Source organism: Manacus candei, unplaced genomic scaffold (assembly GCF_025592945.1).
Source record: "Manacus candei isolate 608988 ecotype Guabito, Panama unplaced genomic scaffold, ASM2559294v1 h1tg000081l, whole genome shotgun sequence".
Classification (NCBI taxonomy): Eukaryota; Metazoa; Chordata; class Aves; order Passeriformes; family Pipridae; genus Manacus; species Manacus candei.
The window spans coordinates 1,541,128-1,567,838 of NW_026138129.1; the positions used below are offsets into that span (position 1 = coordinate 1,541,128).

Genomic DNA, 26,711 nt, shown 5'->3' on the forward strand with positions numbered 1-26,711 from the left:
CAAACTACATGGGGGGATGAGCAAACAAAAAAAAGCTGTTCTGCAAGATTTCCTGTTCCGTGATGCATGGGTAATTGACCTATATTTGTGACCCCATTTTTCTTTCAGGTTTGTAGCTGTACTGCAGAGACTCTATCCTTTGACTGAAAGTCCGAAGGAGCGCGAATGGCCAATGCTGGCTACAAACTGAGCCTTGAATGAGGTACATGACCTTAAGCCTGAACCAGACCTTAAATACTGCTCTTCAGCAAAGAAGACAGAGAAAGACAAACAGCCTGCTCCCTCAGGCACCTCTTTGTGAACCGCACTCAAACCTGAGCTGCCCAGCACAGCCAGAGCCCAGGGCAGGGTGGGACGGGCTGTTGCTGGCTGTGGTAATGAACAAGCTGGGGCACAGCAAGAGGACCTTTGCAGTTCTACTCCCACCATTAACAAGGGAGAGGAGAGTGACTGACAATTATGAAGCTGCCTTTAAAAATCATGTGTTTCACAGGCTCTTTACATGGTTTGTACTGAAATAAGCTGCACCTGCTTTGTGCACTGCTAGAGCTGTAGGGTTACAAGGTACTTCTGTTACACAAAGAACAGTGGGCCAGAGCTGTGAGATCATATAGTCTATATGAGCCGCTACAGGCACGCATCTCTTAATCTTTTCCCAACAAACAGATTTTCGAGCATATTCCCTCCAACACCAGGCCACAGCCAAAATTAAAGTCCACCTTCTAAACTTTTCTTTACAAATGGGATTATGACTTCCTTCTTCAAAACCAAAGTGTTCCTCAATCTCTAACACGATGCTGTTATTTCTTCAGATTTTTTTTTTTAACTCAAATTAATCCTTGCATCTGCTTCTCCCTGCTCTAAACTGCCCAAGCTGGTATCTGCTTCACTATCAAGAACACAGCCACATGCTCCAGGGAAGGAAGCACAGCTTCAGTCATCCTTTTGTCAAGGCAAAGGGAGTTTCCTGCACCAAGACACCATTCTGGTGCTGGCTGCCAGCACTCTTATTGTTTCAGTCAGTTTTACATAACTTGCTCTCTGCTACCACCCATTGCCTTCTCAGCTTCACTGTTCTTTGAGCTACTCTCAATTCATGCATACATGCTTGATTTAATTTTCTTTGTACAAACTGGATTAGCTTGGGTTCTTTCAAAGTGGTACTTGGCACTGCAGAAGCCGTTTCTTGCTATGAAGGTGCATGTGATACTTTTACAGGGGAACTGTGCGAATGACCTGATTTTACTACCTTGTATCTGTTGTGGTTTCCACACAGCATTGAGCAATTGAAACGAAACACCCAAAGCTGTTAAGAAATTGAAAAACAACTTACGGCTTCTTTTTAAACTTAGACCCAAGTGTAAGGATCAGCTGCAGTTACTCAACTACTTTTTAAGTCCACATTTTCCAAGAGATTTCTTCAAAGATATAAGGTTTAAAACCTTACAGTACAGTAAATGTTAAATGTTAAATTACCATATTTGCAAATGCTGGCCCTTCTCTGTGGGACAGTTTGCATGTACGTAAACATCTACATCCATAAACTGCAGCAAAACTGTTTCTACATGCAAACAAGGTAGTTTGCATGCACAGAGGCAGCCAGATGGAGTCTGTCTATCCCCATAATAACTAATCTCCCATATAAAGGTCTGTTTTGATAGAATCATCAAATAATTTGATTGAAAGGGTTCTCTGGAGGTCCAGCCTCCTGCTCAAAGCAGATCTAACTTCAAAGCTCAATCAGGTGGGTCTGGGTCTGTCCATTTGAGTTTTTAAAATTTCCAGTGATGGAGAATTCACAATCTCTCCGAGTCCTGATCTAAGTCCTGGACCATTTTCATGGTGATTTTTTGGAGATTTTATTTCATGTATGCAGGTGGAATTTCTCTCAATGCAATTTGACTGTTCTTTCACTGGGCACCTCTAGGAAGAGTCCAGGTGTCTTCCATATGGCCCATCACGGGCATGGAAGTCCACAGCTTAACCACCCACCTTTACCTCCTCTTCTACAGGGAGAATAGTCCCAGCATTTCACAGATGACATGCTCCAGCCCCATCACCATCCTCCAGCCCCTCCACTGGACTCTATTTTGTTGGCATCTCTTGTACTGGGGGAGCCCAAGCAAAAGACAATACTCCAGGAGGGGAACCAACCACTTCCCTCAGTCTACACACTGACTCATGATTCCAGGTTTTCACAGCTGTCCCCAGGCCCTTTTCTGCAAAGCTTCTTTTTATCCAGCCTATCTGCCCTCAATTTGGTTACATAGATGCTTTGAGAGACTTTGGCTAAAGCCAAAGAAAGTTACATCCACTGTTGTCCTCAGAGCCATGATAGAAGGTGATCACATTGGTCAGCCACAATCTGCCCTTCCTATGCTGGTTGTCCTGATTACCTTAATTTATCTCACATCATTAGAAATGGTTGCCATGAGGACTTGCATCAAATTTCCCAAGGACTGAGGTGAGACTGGCTGGCCTGTAGCATGCTGGACCCTCTTTTCTCACTTTTTTAAAAGCTAGACATAATATCAGGAATGTCCCTTGATCACCATGACCTTTCAAATAAGCCCGACAGCAGACCTTGCAGAAACAGAGGTGAAGAAGAAACAGTACCTCAAGTCTTTCTTTCTTTACCTGCATTACTGGGTCACCTACTCTGTTCAGCAGCAGACTCATGTATTATTTTTTCATGTTTCTTTACTGTTGCCGCACTTGTGCAAATCCTTCCTGCTGCCTTCACACCCATTGCTAGCTTCAGTTACAGCCAAGCTTCGATGTCCCCTGTACCATTCCTGTATTCCTGTGCAGTTCCACAGTAATCCCTTTACCCCATCCTCATTTCAACCTTCCATACAATTTTTTGAATATGAGCTCAGCCAGGAGTTCCTCAGCCAGCCATACGGTTCTGCTATGCTTATGCATTGCTTTGCACAGTGGAAGGAATTCTTTTGAAATGCAACCAGCTCTGTTAATAAAAAAAGAGTATTTCTAACCAGACCTAGCTGGTACAGAACTACACAGAGCAATCGTAGGTGCCCCTCTAAGACACTTGCTTCTCAGCTCACAGAAATGTTCCCATCTTTTATGACAGGGCTCTGGTTGTTAATTCTAACAGACATCTGAGGTGGGGTACTCAACTACATTAGGTCCTTCAGGGAGAAGCCTAATGTGAAATACTAAACACTATGGTTTGAATTGTACAGTGAAACAAGCATTCAAGAGAGCTTAACTTGTCAGTTATATTTAAATACCTCTAACAAGCATTTTTCATGACAACCCCTCAAACCCCACAGAGTTTCCTGAATTCATCTAAATGTTAAGATTTTTGGTTCAAGAAGTCTCAAAGACACAATTTAGCCAGCATAATAGCTTTATTTTACAATTTGAATTATTATACACAATTCAATAAAAGCTCACAGGAGGAACAGCACGGAGACTTACCACTTTTTGGTATTTCCTTTAATTAGAGCCAAAGTGCAAGGCTTGCCATTAACTCCCAACGTAAGAGAACACACTCCTCTGCTAACAAAAGTCATGTTAACACTTAAAATATGTAATTAGTTTTTGAAAAGGCCACATCTTCAAATGTAATTAGAAATAATTTAATAAACTTTTTGCTTCTTTTGGTATGATAAATTGCCACATATCTTACAGCTAACAGGTAATGGAACATCGTGTTTTCTAAGACACTTAAAAAAAACAAACAACACTGCCTCTGCTTTATTCCACACACTTTAAAAATAAATGCCAGAAAACAATTGTTCCCAGGTGTTCATGTGGAATTTTATTTCCTTCAGATATGCTGTTGCTCCTAAAAAAAGAAAGAAAAAAGAAAAGGAAAAAAAAAAAGGAAAAAGTAAAGAAAAAATACCAACCCAAACTTTTCATATATAGTATCTTGAGGCACAGGTTCCCCTATCCATAAAGGAATTTTTTACACAGGTTGTATCATATAACATTGTTGCTATTTGAAGTCTATGGCACATGGACTTTGTCGGTGAAAAAAATTCTCCTGTGTTCAGCTACTACAATATGGCACAAAGTTAAAAGTTAACAGCATGACCAAATATTCTGATGCTTTTTTGCTGGCTATTTTGGGGTGCACATAAATAAAAGGCACACTTTTTCTCTCCTCTCAAATCATTTATGTAATGTACAAGCCTAAGTTCCCAGCACTGCTCCAGGCCTGCTGGCCCAGTGCAAAAAAAGATTTAAGTCAGCTTCCAGTTATAGTAGCAGCTTTCTATGCTTAACCAATGGCTTTAGTTTAGCATGCTACTTCCACTGTGGTGATCACTGATGACAGGCCAACAGTATTCCTGAAAAAAAAATTACAAAGTCTAAAAAAAGGAAAAAAAGTTAAAATTAAATTATTTATATTCACTCACATGTCTAGTTTCCAAATGTGTTCACAATGTTCAGAAAGTGCACATTTTGAAGTCTTGTTTCAGTATTACAAATGTCCATGACCTATATATTATAGCAGCGCCATGTACAGTATTGTTAAAGAACTGTCAACGTTTCCATTACTGACCCTGTTTTGCAAGAGTATCGTGAAAATATAAGAATTTGCTCTTAGCTAGAACTTAGTGTCTGTAACATTTTCGGTATGGTATTTTTAAATATTTGCATTTAATTCTGTACAGCAGTCAGAATCTGAAAAACAGAGGGTTAAGTGGTTTCACTTTTTGGCGCTCATTTTTACTTAACAAGGATTTTCAAGAATGAAAGTAAGCTTACAGAACATGAAGAGCCCTCAATAATAAAAGCTCCACAAAGCATTACCACACTGTTAAAAACTTAAGAAAACCCATTAAAAACTTAAGAAAACCCAATAAGATTTAGTTAATGATTTGTGAATAAAATTACTTTTCGTGATTTAACAACAGATAACATTGATGAAATTTCACACATAAAAACAGCTTAGGTCTTAACATCAATGGTCTGACAAACATTTAAACAAGAATATTCTGAGTTAAGTCTAGTGCTAAATTTAGCTCCTAAATATGGCTAAATTTAGATTTAAGAGTTTAGATACTCTCAATTTGATATGCCTTTACAAAAGTTAAAGTCCAACTTTCAGAAGAGTCTGTAAAAGAGCAGTTTCAAGTAAGTTCGGAGTAATTAGGTATTGTGGCTAGAGTTACCATAAATATGTACTACATGCTGACTTGATAAAATTGTGTTAAAAGATGTGTAAGTTGAACCAGTACCTTTGAAGGTTCTTGCTTTGGTTATCTTTAAAAAAAAAACAAAAAACAAAAAACAGACTGTTAAAATAACAGTGCAAGTTCACTATAAAGCCACATGCCTCTTTCTTGATGTTCTCCTATCAACTGGTTTTTATTATGCCCACTGCCAGCAATGGACATTCGGCTTGGAAAATCCACCTCCTGCTGTAAAAGGTTTGGCTGAACCAAATGAAGAAAGTAATTCTGATATCAGACTCAAATGGGAACACACTATTTCATTTAGTTCTTGTAAAGAATATTTAAATGCCTTCTCCACCTACAGTCTTTTGAAACACAAGGCACAAGAGTAGGGAGTGGACATTCCAGCAAAAAGTGATTGTCTGAAATTAATAGTCCACAGCAGTCTTCTAGTCCAGCACAATGAAAGATTTTTTGTTGTCCAATTCTATGCCACGTCTTCCAGATAATCTGCAACGTCACTTAACTGAGAAATGGTAAGGTCTTGTGTGATGCTTTCGAGCTAGAAAACAAATAAAATTGCAAACTCAGAAACCACAAAAACAGTATTATGTCATGCAGTCCTTCATATAGCAACCTATCCTCAAGCTCTTTCAGCGAGATTTCATAATCCTTTAGGAGATGCTCAGACAGATCTTGAGATAATGGGTTTAAGACTTTTGTATGCTGGGTACTAAACCAGCTTCAAATACATTTTATATGCCTAGAAAAAGACAGTGAATTGTGCTACTGAACAACTGTTGTGGGGTTGTGTTTTCCTATAATCATTATATTATCTAACTTGGCAGGGAGACTAGGTGTAAAAATACAGAATGCAACAAATAATACAACCTTAGCATGTTACCTAGTAATGTAGGATTATAAAAATAATGCAGGCACATTATTTGTAACCTTCTGTGAAGTAAAGTCAAGATAAGATAAGAAGACTATCAAGAACAAAAATTTTGAAATAATCATACTTTATCACTGGCATTTGACTCTTCTGTTCCCACAGAAATTTCATCTATTTCTTCTCCGATACTGATATCACTTTTTTCTGAGCGGTGACTAGTACTAAAGAGAAAGAAAACCAAAATCATAGAAATAAGACTTCCTTTTCAAACACCCAGGTATGACATTCACTTTATACCTGACATTTGATTGGGATTTCATTTCCTAGCAAGTTAAATATGTAGTTACTTAAAACCCCATAACAACTAATGGCTTTCTACCTTGATGAAACCATGATAAATACTGAGAAGTACTTAGGCCTCTGTCATGCAGTTTACAACACCAATGCCTTCACATCATAAGGATGAGGTTGCTAAGTATTTATTACTGAGCACCCACAATGCTTTACTTTCCAGTTATATATTTCAGCATATAACAAAATCATTGACTAATAGCATTAATTAAAGTGCTAAAACACTGTAAAGTGCATGGTTCAGGAAAAAAATCTCAAATCCCTTTCCCAAAAAATGAACAAAATATTGCCTTAAAGTTAGCACTAGGTTTCTAAGGAACTCATTATCCCTATACAAAAAGTGACCTGTTCGTTGGTTTTTGAACTCGTAATTAAACCTATTAAAATAGCAAATTGAAGTTTAAAGGAATGCCGAAATACTGACAGACTCCAGCAATAGTGACTGCCTGAAATATTATGAAATAATTCAAATATGCTAGTGGGTATGCCTATAATGCTACTGAGGTATCATCCTTCTCTTACCTGTTGAAGTCATCAGCATATTCATCATCATCTCCGTTTCCTAAATAAGTTTTAAAAGCTATTAATCAAACAAGTTTTCTTTTTGGGAAATGCAAAAAAAAGAATCTATTCCTGCACCAAAATACATGGTTTGACGACCAGCAAAAGTGGGAGTAGATTAAATTACTTGTGCAGATTAGAAAGATATTTGTCCTTAATTAATCTCAATACTGTTAACACAAACTGTTTCAAAACTGAACATACATTTTCAGGATGCTGACTACATTGCTGAATACAAAACTTAAATACTTGGCAGCTCTATTTTGAAAGAATGTTGACTGTTCTTCTGTCACATCTTCTTCATATTGCACCTAAAGCTAACAAGGCAACTTTCAAAGATGTGGAGGGCAAATAAATATGCAGCTGAAAACCAGTAATACTTATCAGGCTATCTTTTACCACAAATATATACCCAATCTTTTTGTAGAAACCTAGACAACAAAATTCATCACTTGATATTAGCAAATGTTTGCACAGAATGAATCAAATTTTTTTCCATGTGTAGAACACTAATCCACAAGACACCAGTTATCCCTTTTCTGTATCCTTTAGATCACGTCTTGCTCTTAACTCCAGTCAGCTTCACAATGGTGCCAAACAGAATGTCAGAAGTAAAAGCTGAAGATTTTAGTTCAATGTGTATTTCAGTTTCTCAGATTGCTCTAAGAAGCTGGGCCAGAATTTACAATTAAAAATATCAGAGCTTCCTAACATCAGTTACTTACCTAATTCTAGTGATCCCAATTTTGCATTCACCAACCGCAGGTCTTTCAAAACAGAGTTTTTATTCAAATCTGTAAACAAAAGCATTTATATCAGAAATCTGACTTGCGACTCTTCAATAAGATCCCACTTAAACATACCAATCAACCATTTATAACAACTGTTTTTTTATAACAACCTTATATACTTTTATAGTATAGTATGGCAGTATTATATTAAATTTTCAGGTCTGAACTCATAACATTTAAAAACACGAGTAGTAAACAGGGATAATTTCCCAGTACTCAGGATCAGGTTTTACAACATGAAAGCAAATACCCCTAAAGCACTGGTGCAAATAATGTAAGATAACAATACGAAGGAGTAAGTCAATTTTGCTTAAAAACAGAGCAGTAGAATTACATACTCATAAAAACTGCTTTATGTACACACAATAAAAGGAATGTAGATAAGTATTTCATGCTCCAAAACATAAAATGTCCCAATGTTAGCATAATATATCAAAACCAATATGCAATCAGTCAGTGAAGGAAGCATTACTTTAAAGCACATTACAACCAGAAGGGGGCCACATACTCTATCACATTTCCATCTGAATGTGTAGCTCACTCATTACAGGAAATATCTTCTACAATCATCAAACGACAAAAACACATGAAAACTTACTATCAGACTCCTTTATCAAAGGTGCACCAGTCAGGGAGCTTAACCCACTTTTTAGAGGCGGTGCATCAGAAAGGGATGCTAGACCTCCTGCTTTACTGGCTTCAGTTTTCCTAAAACAAACCAAATAAATAAGTACTCCACAGAGCTGTAAAATGTGCGCAGTTCATTTCTTTTCTATTATTAAATTGTCATAAAATAGAAAAGCAATATTAAAGCAAAAAAGAGCAAGGGGACAGCACTATTCATTCTGCTATCTTAAAAACAGCAGGCAGTTTACTGACACAAGTGTCAAGCACAACATCCACTAAGAAAGTCACTTTCTCACCCATGCAAAGACTTCCTCCTGTCTTCTCCCACAGACAGAGCTCCTGCACCTTCATCAGCATCACTAGTTTTATCAAGGGACCTTTCATTATCCCCACATGTAAATGCAGCCAAAAGAAGAAAGATTCAGGTATAAATCAGAACTTTAGTTTGTTTTACAACTAAAAGATATTATGTCTGATGAAGATATTAATTCTAAGAGCAGTCTCACTTACAGGAAGATAGATCTCATTATCACATGTTTAAGTTCACTTGGTTACTACCTAGTTCAAATCCTACTTGCAAGCAAAGGATAAAGAAACACAAATTAAAAGAGACCAAGACTTTCACATTTAGTATTGCCAGAACATTGCTGCTGTGATTCCATTCCTATAATAATGGACAACATTTGAATCACTCATTGTATCTAGATCACCAAAACATCACATGTAACATCACACATTAAAATGCTTCAAAATTTTGAACAATGAGTCAGAGATCTAGAGCCAATGAGTACTTGGATCATCTCTCATACTCTCCTTAGTAACTGCTTGCTCCCTTCCTCTCCAGTGCACTCATCTTAGAGGAATGGGTAAGGCTCCCATGAGGAAATTACCTTGTTGCAAACCAAGCGATGCCTCTCCTACTTATTTACCCCTTGGGACTCGGGCACACCAGCACAAGGTGCCACAGAGAAATTTCGCCTGAAGAGTATGTTCTTTTTTCTCCTCTAGAGGAGTTGCCAGGAGGGTACAAGTGAAAGATTTAGCAGAGACAGCTCAGTTACAATCAGATTCTAGCTCATTTGCTATTAACATATTCAGCAGACCTTATTATGGGACCTTACTAGAATACATACATCATAATAACATCATGCATTACAAATTACTACCTGGTGGACTGTGACTCTACTATAGACACACAAAATTCAGAAATCGTTTTTCCTGTAGGGAATTTCCCTACTAGGAAAAAAAGATGCTTACTTTAAAAAATAATTTAAGAGTCTCTTTCTTGGATGTTCTTTTAAAAGAAATACAGTTTACCTAGTTTCAATGTGAATTTTCTTTCTTGTCATATGAAAATTCAAACAATAAGAAATGAGTAAATATTATTATGCAGGAGTTTTTCCAGACTTTTCTAATTTTCCCAATTTATCATTTAAACTGCCTGCTATGATGCTTACTTTGGTTAAAGGCTAGTTAAATGAGCCCTTGAGTAAGGAGGAGTAAATGCAATCAGATACAGTTGTAATCTTGATATTAACAATAAGAAAAAGAGAAAATAAATACCAACAATATTTTCCAGAGAAAAATCACTGCTCTTTGAGGAAAAAAAATTTGCTTTGACTAAAGCTGTATTACAAATAATTTTTCTCAAAGAATCCATTTACTAGAAAGAGACCTAGTCTACCTGGCATGATTGCTTTGTGCTGTACCAGAAGGATCCCATTCTAAGATTAAGCATCTACTGAAGTAATAATACAAAAAAGCTTATGCTGGTCTGCCCACTATCAACATAGTTGGAGGGGAAAGCCAACATGAGGGGAGCTACTTCCAAACTGACTTACAAATGATTCTGCAATGTCTTCTTAATCTCTGCTAAGAGGGAGCAATTCTCTGATTATTTGAGCACAGCAAAAAGAACACCATGAAAAAATCCTGCATCATTACTCAAAAGTGATACCTAAACTAGGCTTCAAGATAACTCAACATGATAACACAAAGATAGTTTTTTCAGTTTTGTAACAAAGCTGTTGTATAGCTCCTGTTTCAAATGATATTTTTCAGTCATCAGACTCCACAGATGAACAACAAAAAATGGGCTTCAGGTGCATCTGCAAAATTGGCATACACAGAAGAAACAACACTTCACTGAAAATTTTACTGCACACAACAGGTGTTGTAACGTAAGAAGAAACCCTCAGCTGTGAGAAACTCTTATTATTATTACAGTTTATGGAGCGAGTTTATACTGATTTTTGTCCTCCTTACAAAGCCATACAGATATTTAAAGCACTATCCCTGTCACTGTCCACTTCTTTTAGTACAGATCACCACTGCAGCTCTGTTGCAAGAAGAAACACTGATGCCTGTGCTTCATACCTGTTCATTCCACCAAAGAAATAGGCTGGGAACATTCTATAGCCTCACTGATGCACCTTGAAGTGATACAGGTTTTTCCACTCAAGGTACATCCCAAGAGATCCCAGAGGACACTCTTTGTGCATTTCAAAGAATAGTCAGAGAAATGCACATTTCAGAAAAAAATGTTACAGAATAGATCTAAACACTTCCACTTACATGTGCAAATAATCAAATAACAACTAGCTCTCAAAGGTTTGCGAATATCCTGAGGACAAAACAAGCCTGGTATTATGTAGAACATTCATGTTACCTACCAGCCATAAGTTCTTTCTGGTTTGGGTATAGGATCATCAAAGAAAGAGTCTCCTTCTTCATCATCTTCATCCACAACTGCATCACTTTTTTCTTTGGTATTCAAGTCTTTGTTTTCTAATTGAGGATCTAGTTTTGCTTCATTAGGCAGAAAATGAATGCTTCTTTTGCTTGCTTCCCCTGATGAGACACTGGTATCACTCTGAGTGTTTTCAGCAGCCTTGAAAGATAAAGAATGAAAGGAATAAGTATTTATGTCTGGTAATACTCTAAGTGGGAATATAAACAGAGAACATATAACTACCATCACTTTCTAAAATGTTAGCTCAAATTCCTGAGAAGTACTAATAAATTTATTAGTATCATCAAGAATCACACGGGAGAAAAAAATTGTTTTATCACTTTAGAAAGTGTTTAATGTTGCTGCCATAGAAAACTTCTGTTCCATCCTGTGCACTGCTATGCTATCTAGATCACTCCTACTATAAAAGCAAACAATTTTAAAAGATCTTGCTTATCAAATAAAGAAATCTACAGACACAGTACTTTCCTACCTAGCAAGGAATACTGCTATTTTATCTTCTCCTAGACTTAATAAAATTAAACCAGTAAAAAGATTTATTACATTAACTTCTTTTTTGCACACTAATAACAGTACAGTTTTGAAACAAAACCAACAGTATTGTTTAATGCAGATACCCAACAGGTATGTAGGTTGTAATGTCCCAAGTGTTTCTTTATCAGTCATCAACTTTCATTCAGAAGACTGAAGTAAAATTTTCAAATTATAGGCCATGAGAGTTAAAATTACCTTGGTAGGTCTTTTCCATACCAAGGCTATTTTATCTCAGTCACAGAATCACATTCAATTGTTGGCAGCATCTCAGTTCTTCTAGGGCAAGAAGAAGTACTCAAACCCATAAGTGGTAGCAACAACAATATTTTAATTTCATATCCTAGAGGAACAGAATTGTTGTTGAAAATTAAGAGCTTAATGATAGCCTGACTAGAATAAAGGGGAAGCTACAGCTACTTCTCTGTTCTGGGCCCCGAGGCAGCAAGCTGCTACTATGTCATCTGAGAACCTGCAAGTACAACAGTTGGTCTTTGCTTGAATTCATATATAAAAGTTTTGCTAAAGTGAAATAAATACTTTCAAATTGCAGATGATTTAAGTGAATGCCATCATATCTGCAGTTTCATAGGAGTTCTCTCTTTTACCTCTCATGTATGTCATGAAGCTTTTCATTATATATAAACAATCCTACCTTATTTGGTATAGAACGTGTACTTGACCTTCCATCAGATGATTTTGATGTGGGGCACTGGCTATCACTTAGAACTGGAGCCACCTAAAAGTTTCACATAAACACTTATTAAAAAATATATTTAATTTTGTCATAATTCCATCCAACAAGAAACAAGGCTACCATCCTCACTTGCACAGTATGCAAACTGTGACATTGTCTGTGGGAAGATGACCTGGTGTAAAATAAGAGAAAACTGGGAAGTTATGTTCACATTCTAACAGAAGTTACAACAGAATGGAAATTATAGGGTGAAACACAGTTGGCATGCACGAAATACATTGCACAATGATTGCCCACACAACACAGCCTATAACCCCAAATGCATGCTAAGAGGGATGAAACAGAGGGTGCAGAAGAGTGGGTATACTGTGGTCAAGCTCTGTTGTAACCTTTGTAGGGAGGGGAACTCAATGGTACCATGTAGACGGTAAATCACATAGCAGCTGTCAACCAAGGGAGAGACGAGATGTCATCTTCCTGCTGAAGCAGCAACTGTGGCAAAATCTCTCTCCTTGGATGAACTTGGTTCATTATAATCTAATTGTAATACTAAGTCCATCTAAAAGTCACCCTCCTCCAAGGTACAACCACCCCTCACTGAGTATGTGCTCCATATTTTACTGACTATAAGTTAAAGAGCGAGAGAGAAAATCTTACACCCATCAGTAACAAAAGGGTGTATGACTAGAGTCACTCAAGCTCCACCTAAATGTAAAGTAATAGTATAATAGTAAACTAAGAATGGGGAGAAGTTAGGGAAGACTCCACCATAACTTCTGGGATCAGTTGATGAGCTGAACCTGTGTTCTCCCCCACTGGGTAAGAACCATATTCTACGGGTGCTAAGTGATTATTTTGAGCTAGCTTTCGTTGGTGATTAGAGCTTGTCGGTGTCATGCTTTAAATATGTTTTTGCAGTCACTTGTTAACATGAGCAATCTTACAACATTAACCTGTCACAACTTTCTAATATTGGTGTTTTTATTAATAAAGTGTGTTATTCCACAAACTGTTTAGCACGAGTCCTTCAAGGGTGCTATCAGTCTCCAGCAGCAGATAACATATTTGACTAAGAGTGAGGAGATCCCAGAGAGTGTCTCCAAATTGTAATAAAGGATTTGACTCCAATACACTGTTGGTTGGCATTGTCTCTGAACGAGTCAGTCAAACCGCCCTCTGATCCAGCAGCACTGTTCAGTGGAGCCCCGATAATGGGACAATGACAGACTGGTGGGGCACAAGGGTATCAGCTTTCCTGGGGTGCTGACAGACTGATCAAACACCAAGGGCTTGAGGAAACGCCCCTTTCATGTGACAGAAAATTGCTATGTCAAGAACTCAATGACAACTACTTCTGAATTTAAGCTTTCATTGGGGTACTGAATGCATCTTGAGTGTAAAGAACTTCGTTCTGAGTCACAATCAAATGCTATTGGTTGGATTTCATTAATTTAATTAACAATATTAATTGTCATTGCCTTCATGTAGTTCAATACTTTGATGTATTTAGTTTTAAATACATATTTTTCAGAAGAGCTTTAAAGTTTTTAACAAAACCCCTTGTAGGCTTTTCAGGTCATATTAAAATTAAAAATATGCCAAAGAAAATAGGTACCGATAGAAGTGTTATCAAATCATACTAGCAACTAGAAAATAAGTGACACAGTGTTTTGTGTCATTTATCTGAATCACAGAATTACAGAATCAACTAGGTTGTAAAAGACCTCTGAGATCAAGTCCAACTTTTGACCCAACGTCACCTTGTCTACTAGACCATGGCACCAAGTGCCACATCCAGTCTCTTCTTAAATACCTCCAGGTGACTCCACAACCTCCCTGGGCAGCCCATTCCAATGTCCAATCACTCTCTGTAAAGAACTTCTTCCTAATGTCTAACTTAAACCTCCCCTGGAGCAGCTGAAGACTGTGCCCTCTTGTCCTACAGCTCGTTGCCTAGGAGAAGAAACTGATACCCACCTGGCTCCACTCTGCGCTACTATGTTTTAGCAGAATATTAGTAAAGAGTACTAGGGTGGCATTAAAAGTAGTAGAATCGTCATAATGTTTATCTCTTATCTCTCTGATAAGTTAAGTTGAAGGCATAATATAGTAACAACCTGAAACACTGTAATATAACAATAGCCAGGTGTTCTTAATTTCAGTTTTTCATCATTGAAATGAAAATTAATAAATAAAGAAAGAAATTACATGTTAATACTACTTACTTCTCCACTGCCTGAAATCTTTTTCTGCTGACACTTCCTAACAACCTCCAACAACAGGGGACCACCCACAGTACCTTCTGCTTCTGTAATTCCCAAATCTCGAGCTAAGTTTTCTCGACCATCAAGGCCATTTAGCTGAAGGAGAATTAAAAAAAGAATCACAACATAGAAATAACTGTCAGAAAACAAAATATATTGTAATATAAAAAAAGCTTTTTGGTCTTATTTAACACAGCTTATATTTTGACTAACACTGATTATTTAAGACTTCCTGTTGCATGTGGACTAAAGCAATAAAATCATAGAATCACTTAGGTTGGGAAAGACCCTTAAGATCATCAGGTCCACCACTAAACCATATCCCTAAGTGCCACATCTACACATCTTTTTAGATACCACCTATTGCATAATTTACTTCTGATCTATACCTGAACTTGTCACAGATCATGCAAAGTTGTTTTAAATATGCAAGAATCTGTCATTAGCATGCTATCCCTGTTGGTTCCTCACAACTGAACTATACTTTTTGTCAAGTATATCTGCACAAAGTCCTTTGTTTCACTGAAATTTCTCTTAGAGTACATTACTGACATTATTTTAATTTTCATGCAACAATACTAACTTATTATTATGACGTAGTAAAGTTAGTGGTAAAAAATGTTGCAGGAATGTTCTGTTGCATATGCTATTATATGATTCCACGAAAATTGTTAACTTGGTAATTCATAATTATCAAGCATTGATTCTTAATAAAGGGAAATACTCATATTAGCACACGTTTCTGAAAAATGTGTCTTTATGACAATAAGTAACTTTTACAGACTAAACATAAAAAAAATTATTTCTTATAAAAAGAAGCAAGTGGCTTAAATAAATCTGCTACAGTTTTTCTATTTATTGCCATGCAGTCCAAACAGTCAGCATAGCATACAAATAAAACCAGTATATCTTACTGTGCTTGATTCAGGCTGAAAAACAGCCAATGTAAAATCAAGATTGAAAAACCGCAGAAATTCCGCAACAAGACCTGCTACCAAGCGACCTAAAAAGGAAATAAGAGTAAAAATACACCAGATAGAATTCTTACTTCAAAGATTTAACATTAATATGGTTTCAGTATAACATAATTTAGACATTCAGCAAACTAGTACCACATAGCAAATTTGTATACCAACTCAAAATTATCTAACCCAGCCACTACATCAAAATCATTTAAGTCAATAATACTTCAAGAGCATAGAGATTGCCTAAAAAATTCATGTGTAAGATTTTTTTTAAACTATTCAGCTGTTTAAAAAACATCATTTTGACATTTCTCCTATGTGTTTATTCACTCCTGCACCTCTACAGTCAGTTTTCACTGGTTACTGTTTCTATTGGTCTAGAATGTCTCAGAGTTAGCAAAACCGTCAGTTATCATGAAATATTAATTTAAATGCATTAATCATCTTAGTTAAAAATACAATTTCAGCACTATTAAGTTCAAATATTATAGATTGAATTCTATTCTGAATGAATGGTAATTATGACATCTGAAAGGAATAAAAGTATGTCATGATGACTGTACTGTTAATAAGATTCAAGGATTTAATATTTTGTTTCCTATTTTTATTATTTTGACAAGTATATACTAAAAAAAGAACTTACCATCTTTTGTACCTAAAAAAGTTTTCAAGCTTTCATTTACCAGAGGTGTTTTGTTCTGTCGAAAAGCAAAAACCAAACAGTAATTAACATCATCTTTGTGCTAGAAAGAAATTGAAAACCACAGCAAGATAATGTTTTGTTGTACTCTGTGTCCACAATGATGCCTCACCTATGTAATTCACTTCTTCAAAATCTACCTGTGTATTAATTTGACTACCTACATGTAAAAGAATATTTATTTAGAAAATTAAATCTGTCTCAGAGCTAAGATAATTTCACCAAAATTGTTATTAGCATACTGATTTTTATTTACTTAATGATTAAAAAGGTAAGGTAAGCAGTTAACTTCCCACGTTGCTCCTCTAATATAGTGTGAAGTTCGTTTAAAAAAACTCAGTCCAGCCTTTTAAAAAATGGAAATTTACAGATCTTCTAGACAGTGTGGACCATGCTAATAACTAGTACACAAATGAATACTAATCTTCTATTAATTAAAAGATCTTCAAAGATATTATGAAAATGTTTTTTTCTCCCTTGTTAGATTTGCCCTCTTCAACTTTAATTTTTAAACTGAAATAAATCAATGTGCTATGCTTGGTTTGTCAGAACAGGGATTTTTCAAAACAAATTCTAAATGCCATTCTTGACATATCAAAATGTCCTGGGTAAGAAAAGGATTTGCTATATGTATTTATTACTATAGTTGTAAATACTAACATACACACACAAGAAAGTGCTGCCTGAAAAAAAGGAAATCTATCTTGCTTAATATTCAGGAATTCAGAGGAGTGGTAAGTATTAAGATACTTCCAGTGTCTACAGTGTAGATTTAAGATATCATGATAAGCTTTTGGAGAAATGGTGAGCAGAAATCTACTGCAGCAAATTTCTCTTCAGTGCTATTATTCTCCAGATAGTATGGGAGGTTGTTCTCTGGGCACTCCATAATATGCTGAAGCTTCCCATAAGAGATGGTTCTGTTCTCCTATATCACTCTTCCATCATGTCTCCTTCCACAATTTTACACTAAATTTCTGGAATATAGAATCTCATATCATAGAATAACTACTTCTCCTCCTTACTAATGTCACAATACTGTCTGTTTCAGTTAAGCAATTTTGCAGAAAGAGCACAACCATCTAACCAGTAGAGGAGGAATAGAACATTTTCCATTCCTCTCTTTTTGAAACAGAGGATGGACATAGAGTACTTTCTACTCTCCTGTTCTAGAAAATGAAAAGACACAGGAAACAGAGCAATGTCGGCAGCAGAAGAGGTCACAAGACCAGTGTCTGTATACCACAGCAGTATTGCTATGTAATCTTGATAGTATCTCATTCCCTTAATATTATTATATTGTCAAAGTATCAATACATAGCCCATCTGCTAATTAAGAATTCACCCTTAAGTATTAAAGCAAATTATCCTGAAGCAAGCCTACAACATCCTTATGGCAAATACCAAAAGTATTGGCATTTTACTGCATTGCTTTCACAATACACTTGTCAAAAACCCCCACTATAATATTTTCAATTTCAAAAGACATTATTCTGATTTGAGAAAATCTTGATCAGTCAACTAGATATCTTTTTTAAAATAAGTATTTGATAGAGAATACATTTAGTTATCCTGGTCAATTGGACAGAAGCAATATAAACCCAGCAGACACTGTCACTTAAAAGTACGATTTCAAAAGGCTATTTAAAAACATCAGGAAACACCCTGACAATCCTGTTTTGTGTTCTTTATGCATCATGCTCTTATGCAGAAATACATATTTTTATCTTCTTATATTTCACAAATAGAAAGTATTAAAGCAATTATATTTAATTCTACATGAAGAACTACCAGGATGTTTTTTTCTGAATTATTTTTTAAGGTTCTCTTACCTCTACTTTCTCTTGTTCTTCTAATGCCAAAAACACAGCTGCTCGTAACTCTGCCTGCCAGGTAAAAAACAAAACAAATAGCATTTCTATAAGCACTGTTTTCCCTATGCAAATAGAATGCAAAGAGCTAGCAAGTAGCTTAACAGCTATTTGTTTCTCCTCAAGCAACTTGGCATGAACTGTAATCTACATCAGCACAATCAAAACACATAAGATTACAGGCAATGTGACTTGAGGCAGAGAAATAATAGTTTCCAGTCTGAGAACAAGGCGGGAGGAAGGAGCATGGAGAGGGAAGCAGAATTTGATACAAGACTTCCTAAATTACTTCTTTGTACATAAAAAGATTCCAAAGCACCTACATTATCTCCTATTATATCTTCCAAAAGTTAAAGATCCAGTTGTTTCAGGTAGCTCTGAAACACCTATCCTTCATCTACAATTCATTCAGGAAACATGAACAAATAGCTTATAATAGCCCATTTAAAAAGTTAACATTAAGATATACAAATTCCTATTATTTCTTGTCAGATTATGTGCAAAAACCAGAATTTCTCAAGGAAAAGAGCATCTCAGTCATTCAAACACTCCTGTAGTAACGTTCTAAATATATTCTAAATATATTACAATCAGTAATCAGAATTCTTCTACGGACTACTTTGAATATTTAAGTTTAAACCTTGCATACTTAATTTTTGTAAGCACTACAGTTTCCCTACTTCTTTCATTGAATGCATCAAATGGATAACATACATTTGATGAAGTAGTCTGCCACCTTAATCAACTCTTAATCTGACATTTTGATTAACTCAGTCATTAGACAACATTGCAGTAATAAACTATAAAAGACAGTGTATGAAAGTTTTCTCAAGAGCAAAAAAGAAATCAGGGTTTTAAAGAAAGATCTATTTCCATAACTAGGAATAAAAACAGTATGAAGAGTGTCTGGACTTTCTCATGTATATTACAAGAGATAACTAAACACAGATTACCCTGTAACTGCTCTGTCCCACCAACAAAAAAAAAAAAAATCCTTTCATGGGAAAAACAAACACTTCCTTTTTAAGCAAAACCCTCTTTCAACACCTTTTCAAACGGCAAAACCTCTTACACTGCATTCCTTTAAATATTATTCTTACAAAATCAGTTTACATATAACTTTCCCACCAACAGCTAAAAACTTGTTTATTTAGTTCTATGTCACTATGATAAACTTAACATGCTTGTGAGGCTTTCTTTGTCACTTATGCCACAGAAACCAAATATACTAACATAAGAAGACAATAAAAATAACAAAGAATTCCTGATTGGCTACTACAGCTGTTCAAAATAAAACACACCAGCCATTACATGTGGATAGGGGTAAACCCCCTTAAGGGTCTGGATCATGGGACTCTATAACAAAGTTGTCTGAAAGTAGTTGCCAATACATCAGTTGATACAGAGTCTGACCCGTTTGAGATTTTGGAACAATATCACAACTGTCATTTTTTTTTCACATAACTAGGATTGTTTGCCTGCTCCACTCCTTTAGGTCCAATCCAGTGGCTTTTAATTACAAATTGAGGTGCTTTTCTTCTTATTTATTTAATGACACAGCGTCAGGTTCTCCCAGATGTTGCCATTCCCCACTAATAGCCAGTTCATCCTTATTTACTTTAGTGCCCAATTAATAACCTTAAGGTCAGGAGCTCATCACTAGAAGATAATGCCACCAGTATTTATGACATCTCCCTTTTTCTTACCTGCATTATCCAGAACATCTCCCTAAAGCCTTTCCACAGATATGCAGCCCCTCAATTGACCCTTCAATCCTGCAAGCATCACAGTATGCTTGAAGTTACACATTCCTGCGCTATCTCCAGAAGGAAGATTTGCACCACTACAACACACTGATGTTCATCCTTTGAGGTGGGCACTGCTCAGATCATAGCAAGATATTCTCAAAATATCATCTCGACAAATTTAGACATGGAACCATACACTAGAATCTGTGTGAGATTAAGGCAAAAATTCTCAAGTTCATGCAGAAGGAAGTAGAAAGCAATATAATAAAAAAGCTGAGGACAGAGGAATAATCACCCTAATATAAGATGAATCATAATAACCAGTAGGATGGACAATGTCATATAGGTTTTTCTAGATTTGAGACCAGTCACAGAGAATTTGAACACCAGAGACTGAGATCAGGTATGGCCATAGCAATTTGCTCCCACCAGCAGATATAAAGGCTTATATAACTGCACAGATTAATCCATTTACATCATTCTTCTCACACTCCTTTTGTTTTTAGCAAGTGTGAATGGTTTGCATTTGTCTTTGCTCTGGTTTCCTTCCGCACCAAGCCAAACTGCGTTCCATACATTGTTACAATCTGCTCTTGCAGATTGTAACACATTGTAACAGATTGTAACACGTTTCCCACATGTCCCTATTCCACACTGCCTCATTGTGATAGCAGTTTTCAACATAATCCAAACACATCGTGAAGAATTTTATTCACAGTCTAGTAGTAAAGCAGAGTAAAGCTTAATAATCAAATTCTCCACCCATATCCTTCCTAAGGCTTCAATAAAACAGGGTTATGTCAACCAAGACAGATGTTGATGAGTAAGGTAGGTGGCAGTGTCTACCATCCATCAAGCCTACAGACTTCTTTCTCATCCCCTGAAGATGCCCGTTCTAAGTAGTTTTATCAGGCAAGAGCTCATGTCAATGAGACAGCAATTTGATTTCACTGAACTTAGCTAAAATGAGGCGGGCTAACATTGTATACGACAACTACTGTCTGTATTCGAGAAATGTATGGGTCAGTGTTTTGAAACAAAAGAATGTTTCCCCTTTTCCTCCTGGGTATTTACAGCTCGTCAGACAACACTGCTTTTTACTGATTGCTGTTTACTATAAATCAGAAGCTTGTAGTCCATGAAAGAAAGTATCTTTTCCGCACTGAATTACAGTATCCCTCTTCAGAACCTGGACAAGTTTACCCCATTTTAAATACAGAGCCTTTTGCAGGTATCCTAAGTACTGTTCAGGAAAACAGCTCCCTCAACCCACAGTTCCTTGGAACAAGGGAAAACAGTTCTTAGTATCTCAAGAGCTCCCCAAACACGCTTTTGAGGTGACATCTCAAAAATGCCAATCCAATTTGGAAATATGCTCTTAATAGGAAGACAACAAGCACCCACCTTAACAAGGTTATTAGTCTGATTTAGTATGCTTATAAAAGCCATCCACAGCAACTTAAATAGCAGATACTGGATGAGAAGTAAAAAGATTAGAGACCATCCAGGAATGAAAGATGACCTGTAGCCTCTAACTACCTCTTGCTTGCAGACTCCAAAACATTTCTTGCATATATAAAAATTAGCAGCACATGGGTAGCTTCCTGCACAACTTTCAGCACCTCCACTTCCTAACTCCGAAATGGCTGCTATATACCTTGGTAGATACAGAGCAGATGCACTGCTCTGGAAAGAGCAATGGCAGAACACGAAGCTGTTTAACCTCTGCTGATCACCCCAGGCTAAAACCCTGTGTGCATCAGGCTAAAAAGCCTGCATCAGTCTGATACATACCAGTATGTATTACAAATCCAAAGCTGGTGCCAAACCATAATCAGCAACTTCACTATGAATATTACTCAGTATCCACCCTGTCCCTCTCCATCTGCAGTATCTGTGAGGTTCTCATCCTTGAGCACAAGGTGGTGTGCTCTCCCCACCACATGTTAAATTTTGAAATCTTGGCTAAGTGACATAAAGGACTGATTGTGCATACATAATCCTTTAGACATAAACTGGTGACCGAGTCTGGGACTAGCAGTGGAATCACATTGTACCTAGACTCCTCTCAGAGGAATTTATAAAGACCTTTCTGAACCTCACGACTCAATGGGAGCATCTCCCTGACAGTTTTGTCTGACCCTGTCCTCTACGCAGAAAATAATCAACTGTAATTTGCCATCTCATCTTGTTAAACCACCGTCACATTTACCACTGAACTTTGCTAACTTAATACTTTATATCAGTAAAGTATATGTTGCTTCTCTCTTATGAGTGAAGTGCAGGACCACATCTGCGACAGAACAAGACCAGTCAAGCAGTTTGCATGACCATTTTTTGTCAGCAGCCTAAATCGGTTAAGAAAGTTAAACTTGCTGGCAATGTAATTGTAAAGACGAATGCCGGAAAAAGGAAGAATTCATAACACAAAGGAAGTAGTAAACACTAGCAATCATAAACTCTAAATATCCACAGCTACATTTATCAGGTGCATGTCACAAAAAGTTCCCGTTCTCATATTCCCAAAGCAGGATACACGCATGATATTATGAGGACCATACTGACATTTAGATGTTGAATTTCAGTTAGTTTACCTGAAATAATTATAGACGGTTATATTTTACTTAACTTATAAAACTAAAAAGAAATAGATGTTATATTTAAAAAAAAATTAATGATTCTCCTTGATTACAAGAAATGAGTTGACTCTCTGGTATGAATAACTTTAAAACAAGCAACCAATCACAACATGCAGAAAGATGACAATGTAGTGTAAAGCATGTTCATCATGACAGCTTGTAATTCTAAGACATTTAAAAGCACTGGTCATTATGATAAATAGAATGAAGATACAAAAGCAAATAGGACAATTTTAACTGACTTATATGTATGCAGTTAAAAGCTCATTTTAAAAAATAGTACTTTTATCTTATCTAGCATCAAATTATTTTCCAGTACCTCAGCTGTCCATGTTTTGAAGCAAATTAGTAAGAAATTAGCAGTATCAGCAGGCCAAAAGCTTTACTAGGCATATGAGATTTGTGATTCTAACCTTCCTCACATCTGTAACAACAGCAAGTTCCAGAGAAGATGCAAAATTCAGGTAATATAAACTTAATTTTTGCAAAACAAAAGAAATTAAACGATACAAACCGAACCAAAATAAGCTAACAAAGAAACACAGTAAAAAGCATAATGGCTCCTCTTGCTCTGATGATGACAGCATCCCTAGGAGAAAGATCACATTCTCTTCAAGACACAACACTCCTATTTGTACACTATCACATAGAATCATTATAATTTTCACTAAAGTACAAATATCCAAATATCCACAGTTATATTCTGTATGTTTACAGAATTCATTAGAAAGCTGTCTTATCCATCAGACTAATTCCAATGATTAACAAACAATATATATATTTTTCATATATATATACACACACATATTGCATCTTAGAGAATACAGGAAATTCTTAACTGCAAGTGGCAAATACATTTATACATCTTCCAGTTCTCACAATATTACTTCATTAAGTACTCTAGTGCTCAAACTCTAATGTAAATTCAAAAATCCAAAACATATTTTTAAAATGTTGTACAAGTAACATTTTTTTCAGGTAAATAATTTACATCAACACCAATGCTCACCAGAAATTAATCTCAAAATAAGAATAAACTAATAAACTGGAATCCATTATAAAATCATGCTTTATTAGAGAACAAAGGTATCACAATAAGTTTCTTTCTAAAAATTACTCAGTCATTATGCTATAAAACGTATTACCTGACTGCCTGATACATTCCATCCCTCGAAATAATTCCCCTTAAATTCTAGTCCTTCCAGAGCTGTAATTACCTACAGTGCTTCATACCAATGCATACCACTGGCCACATTTTTCTCTTTAATATAGCTACTTCAATAAATCCCTCCCCCCCCAAATGGTCAATACGCATTTTGAAGTATAAAAAAAAAGACTGTTTTGATAACATGTAAACATTCGGTTCACCACATAATAAAGAGTATTAACACGCAATAGATAAACAGTATTGATCACAATTTTGTTTAATTTATTTTAATGAAAGAATGCCTGCAATTTTTTTAATGGATTGTATAATCTAATTTCAATTAGAAGACGACAATTTAGAAGACTTGTTCAACCTTAATTCTTCCAGCAATGGGCTTTTTGTCAGATACTAGTAGAACAAATTCTGTAAGTCATTAACGCTATCAATTAACACAGTCATCAAACTTGCATGCCTGTTAAGGTTTACAGCTAAGAAAAAAACCACTATGAATTCCTCCAATCAACAGCCTTAGCCATAAGCATACCAGTTATTAAACAGTAACTCCTAGTAATAAAAAAAGGCATAATCCAGACTTGTATTTTCTAAGTCATTTGCTAGTTTGCCTTAAGGACACCTTACACTATATTGTATGCCGCACACTTTTGGCATTATAGAATAGTGAACTACAATAAATATATTTATGCAAAACTCAATGAACTGGCAAGCGTAGTACAATAATTTACACGTTACACAAAGGCAGGAATTAAGAAACTACAGCTCAGGGGCTCAATGTGACCCAATTGCCTTGCAATTCTTTTTTTAATTACAATTTTATTATCACCATACTTTCATTGTTTAACACTATGTGAGTGGTTAACAGGTGGCCCAAAAGGCCTATATGACATTAGTTAGAAAAAGGTCTCCCTAGTCTAACTGCAGTTAGATGAGCTAGAATCTTCATCTACTTTGGAAGTTTAAATAAGATCCTCCATTTGAAAGGGAAGAACAATACTGTTTTTAATATTTTTGTTGAAAAGTATGACTAGTCCAAAATGCGGGAGACTTCAAAGCACATGCACAAATATGCTCTCACGCCCATTAACCATTTCAATTATTGAACTGTTCCTCAAGTATCAGCAACGACCATCCACCTCCGAAGGCTTAAAACACAGCACTGTGGACAAACACCACTGTCCTTGATGTGAAATCTTCACTTCATCTCTCCTTTAGCATGGAAGGGAACTCATCTATTTTTAGGCTTCCTTACCTATATTGCTGTCTACTATACACACTAGTTATTCATGAAAGCTTGTAATGGAAACCATTTTCATACCCTTTCGGACACAAGTTCAGGCTACACCATAGACTTGGAAGTAGTGTACACTCCACTATGTTCCGTATATTTTCTTAGCATGGCATTATTTGTTCGTTGTAGGCAGGTAGGATCTCCAGAGAGTTTCCAGATTTAGCAAGCCTTCAAGGCACAGCTCAAGCAACCCACACTCAAGAAAAAGTGTTTAAATAGCGACCCACAGTAACTCGCTTGAAATTTTCAATAGGGGCTTTTCGTATCGAAGCAGGGATAAACTCTATCCACCCCGTCCCGCACCACCCGGCAGCAGAATGCTCCCAGCCCTAGGTTTAGCGGCAGCAATGGGGCTCTTGAGGCCACACGGTCCCTACGAGGGCAAACCCGCACAGGCAGGGGCGGGGTCCCCGCGCTCCCGTCCCTCTGCCCGCCCGGGGGATCCCGCATTCCCGCGGGGCACAGCCCGAGCGGCGGTCAGGCCCGGGGTCCTCGTACCAGCTCCACCACGAATGGCCAGGGAGCACCACGGGGAAAGCAAGCGCCACCGCCAGGCCGCGACGCCGAGGGAGCGCCCCAGCCGGGAACACCGGCTGGAAGCGGGAGCGAGAAGGGACGAAGCCCGGGAAGCCTCAGCCCCCACCAACACTCCGCAGGGACGCAAGCCGCCGCCGGCGCCAGCCAGCGCTCCCCGCTGGGCGGGAAGCTCTCCTTCCCCAACCTTAATCTTATTGAGCACCCCGCTGCTCTCCAGCGTCTGCACCAGCAGGTCCCGCAGCTCCGTGTCCTCCTCCGCCGCCGCGGCCGCCATCTTGCTTCTCCCTGACAACCGCCCAAACCGCGCTAGCGGCGGAACGAGCTCGGCAAATTCGCCTCCGCCGCCGCCGGCGGCACTAGCCCAGAGCGGACCCCAGGGAGTGCGGCGGACCGGGCCAGAAGTCCTCCTCAACACCAGCCCGAGAGGGGACGCAGAGAGGCCGCAGCCATCTAGCGCCTCCGCCGCCCGCAGAGTCTGGAAAGTGCGGCGGCGAACGCGCAGCACGGCCGCGGGCGGCGGGCGGGAAGTTCAAAGGGGGGCGGCGGTAACGGCTGAACTGGGCAGCCGCCCAGCTCCGTCAGCGGCCCCTCAGACCCTCCCTCCTTCCCGCCGGGTTCGAACCCAAGGAGCCATACGAGGAGTGACTGAGCCTGCTCAGCCCGGAGGAGAGTGAAGGGAGACCTCATCGCAGTCTACAACTCCCTCACGAGGGGAAGAGGAGGGGCAGACACTGATCTCTCCTCTCTGGTGACCAGTGACAGGACCTGAGGGAATGGCCTGAAATTGTGTCAGGCGAAGTTTAGGTTGGATATTAGAAGAAGGTTCTTCACTGGAACAGGCTCCCCAGGGAAGTGGTCAGAGCACCAAGCCTTCCAGAGTTCCAGACGTGTTTGGGTGATACTCTCGGGCACGTGGTGTGACTCTTGGGGTGTCCTGTGCAGGGGCGGGAGTCGGACACGATCCTTGTGGGTCTCTTCCAACTCTGAATATTCTGTGATTCTGAACGCCAAACCAAGCCACCTTCACCCACACCCGCTGGCTACAGGTGCTCTGTATTTGGGTTTAAGGGGCGAACAGCTCCCGCTCCGGGGCAGAGTGCAGTCCCTGGGCTCTGTAGAGGGCAACTACCCCGGGCGGATCTCAGCCGCTGAGCCTGCCTGCTCCGCCACACGCAAGGG

The 26,711-nt window shown here is 37.8% G+C and overlaps 1 protein-coding gene across 1 annotated transcript; it reads right to left on the bottom strand.

Moving 5' to 3' along the window:
* Positions 1–3,355: 3,355 nt before the first annotated feature.
* CEP43 (centrosomal protein 43) lies at positions 3,356–26,023 on the bottom strand. The gene is made up of 12 exons (XM_051811174.1): positions 25,717–26,023; positions 18,117–18,170; positions 16,228–16,282; positions 15,534–15,622; positions 14,581–14,715; positions 12,314–12,397; positions 11,048–11,265; positions 8,347–8,456; positions 7,683–7,751; positions 6,919–6,958; positions 6,173–6,266; positions 3,356–5,715 (listed from the first exon to the last, which is right to left on the bottom strand). Exons 1-12 carry the CDS (start codon positions 25,804–25,806, stop codon positions 5,641–5,643), a joined length of 1,113 nt encoding a protein of 370 aa, XP_051667134.1. The 5' UTR covers positions 25,807–26,023; the 3' UTR covers positions 3,356–5,640.
* Between the last annotated feature and the right edge of the window lie 688 nt (positions 26,024–26,711).

Excerpts from the sequence above, each read along its gene's own strand:
- CEP43 (XM_051811174.1), bottom strand. The coding sequence starts at position 25,806 with ATGGCGGCCGCGGCGGCGGAGGAGGACACGGAGCTGCGGGACCTGCTG. Across the intron at positions 11,266-12,313 it reads CACGTTCTATACCAAATAAG|GCTGCTGAAAACACTCAGAG; the intron begins GTAGGATTGTTT and ends TTATCTTTCAAG. Across the intron at positions 8,457-11,047 it reads CCAGAAAGAACTTATGGCTG|GAAAACTGAAGCCAGTAAAG; the intron begins GTAGGTAACATG and ends GGTTTGTTTTAG.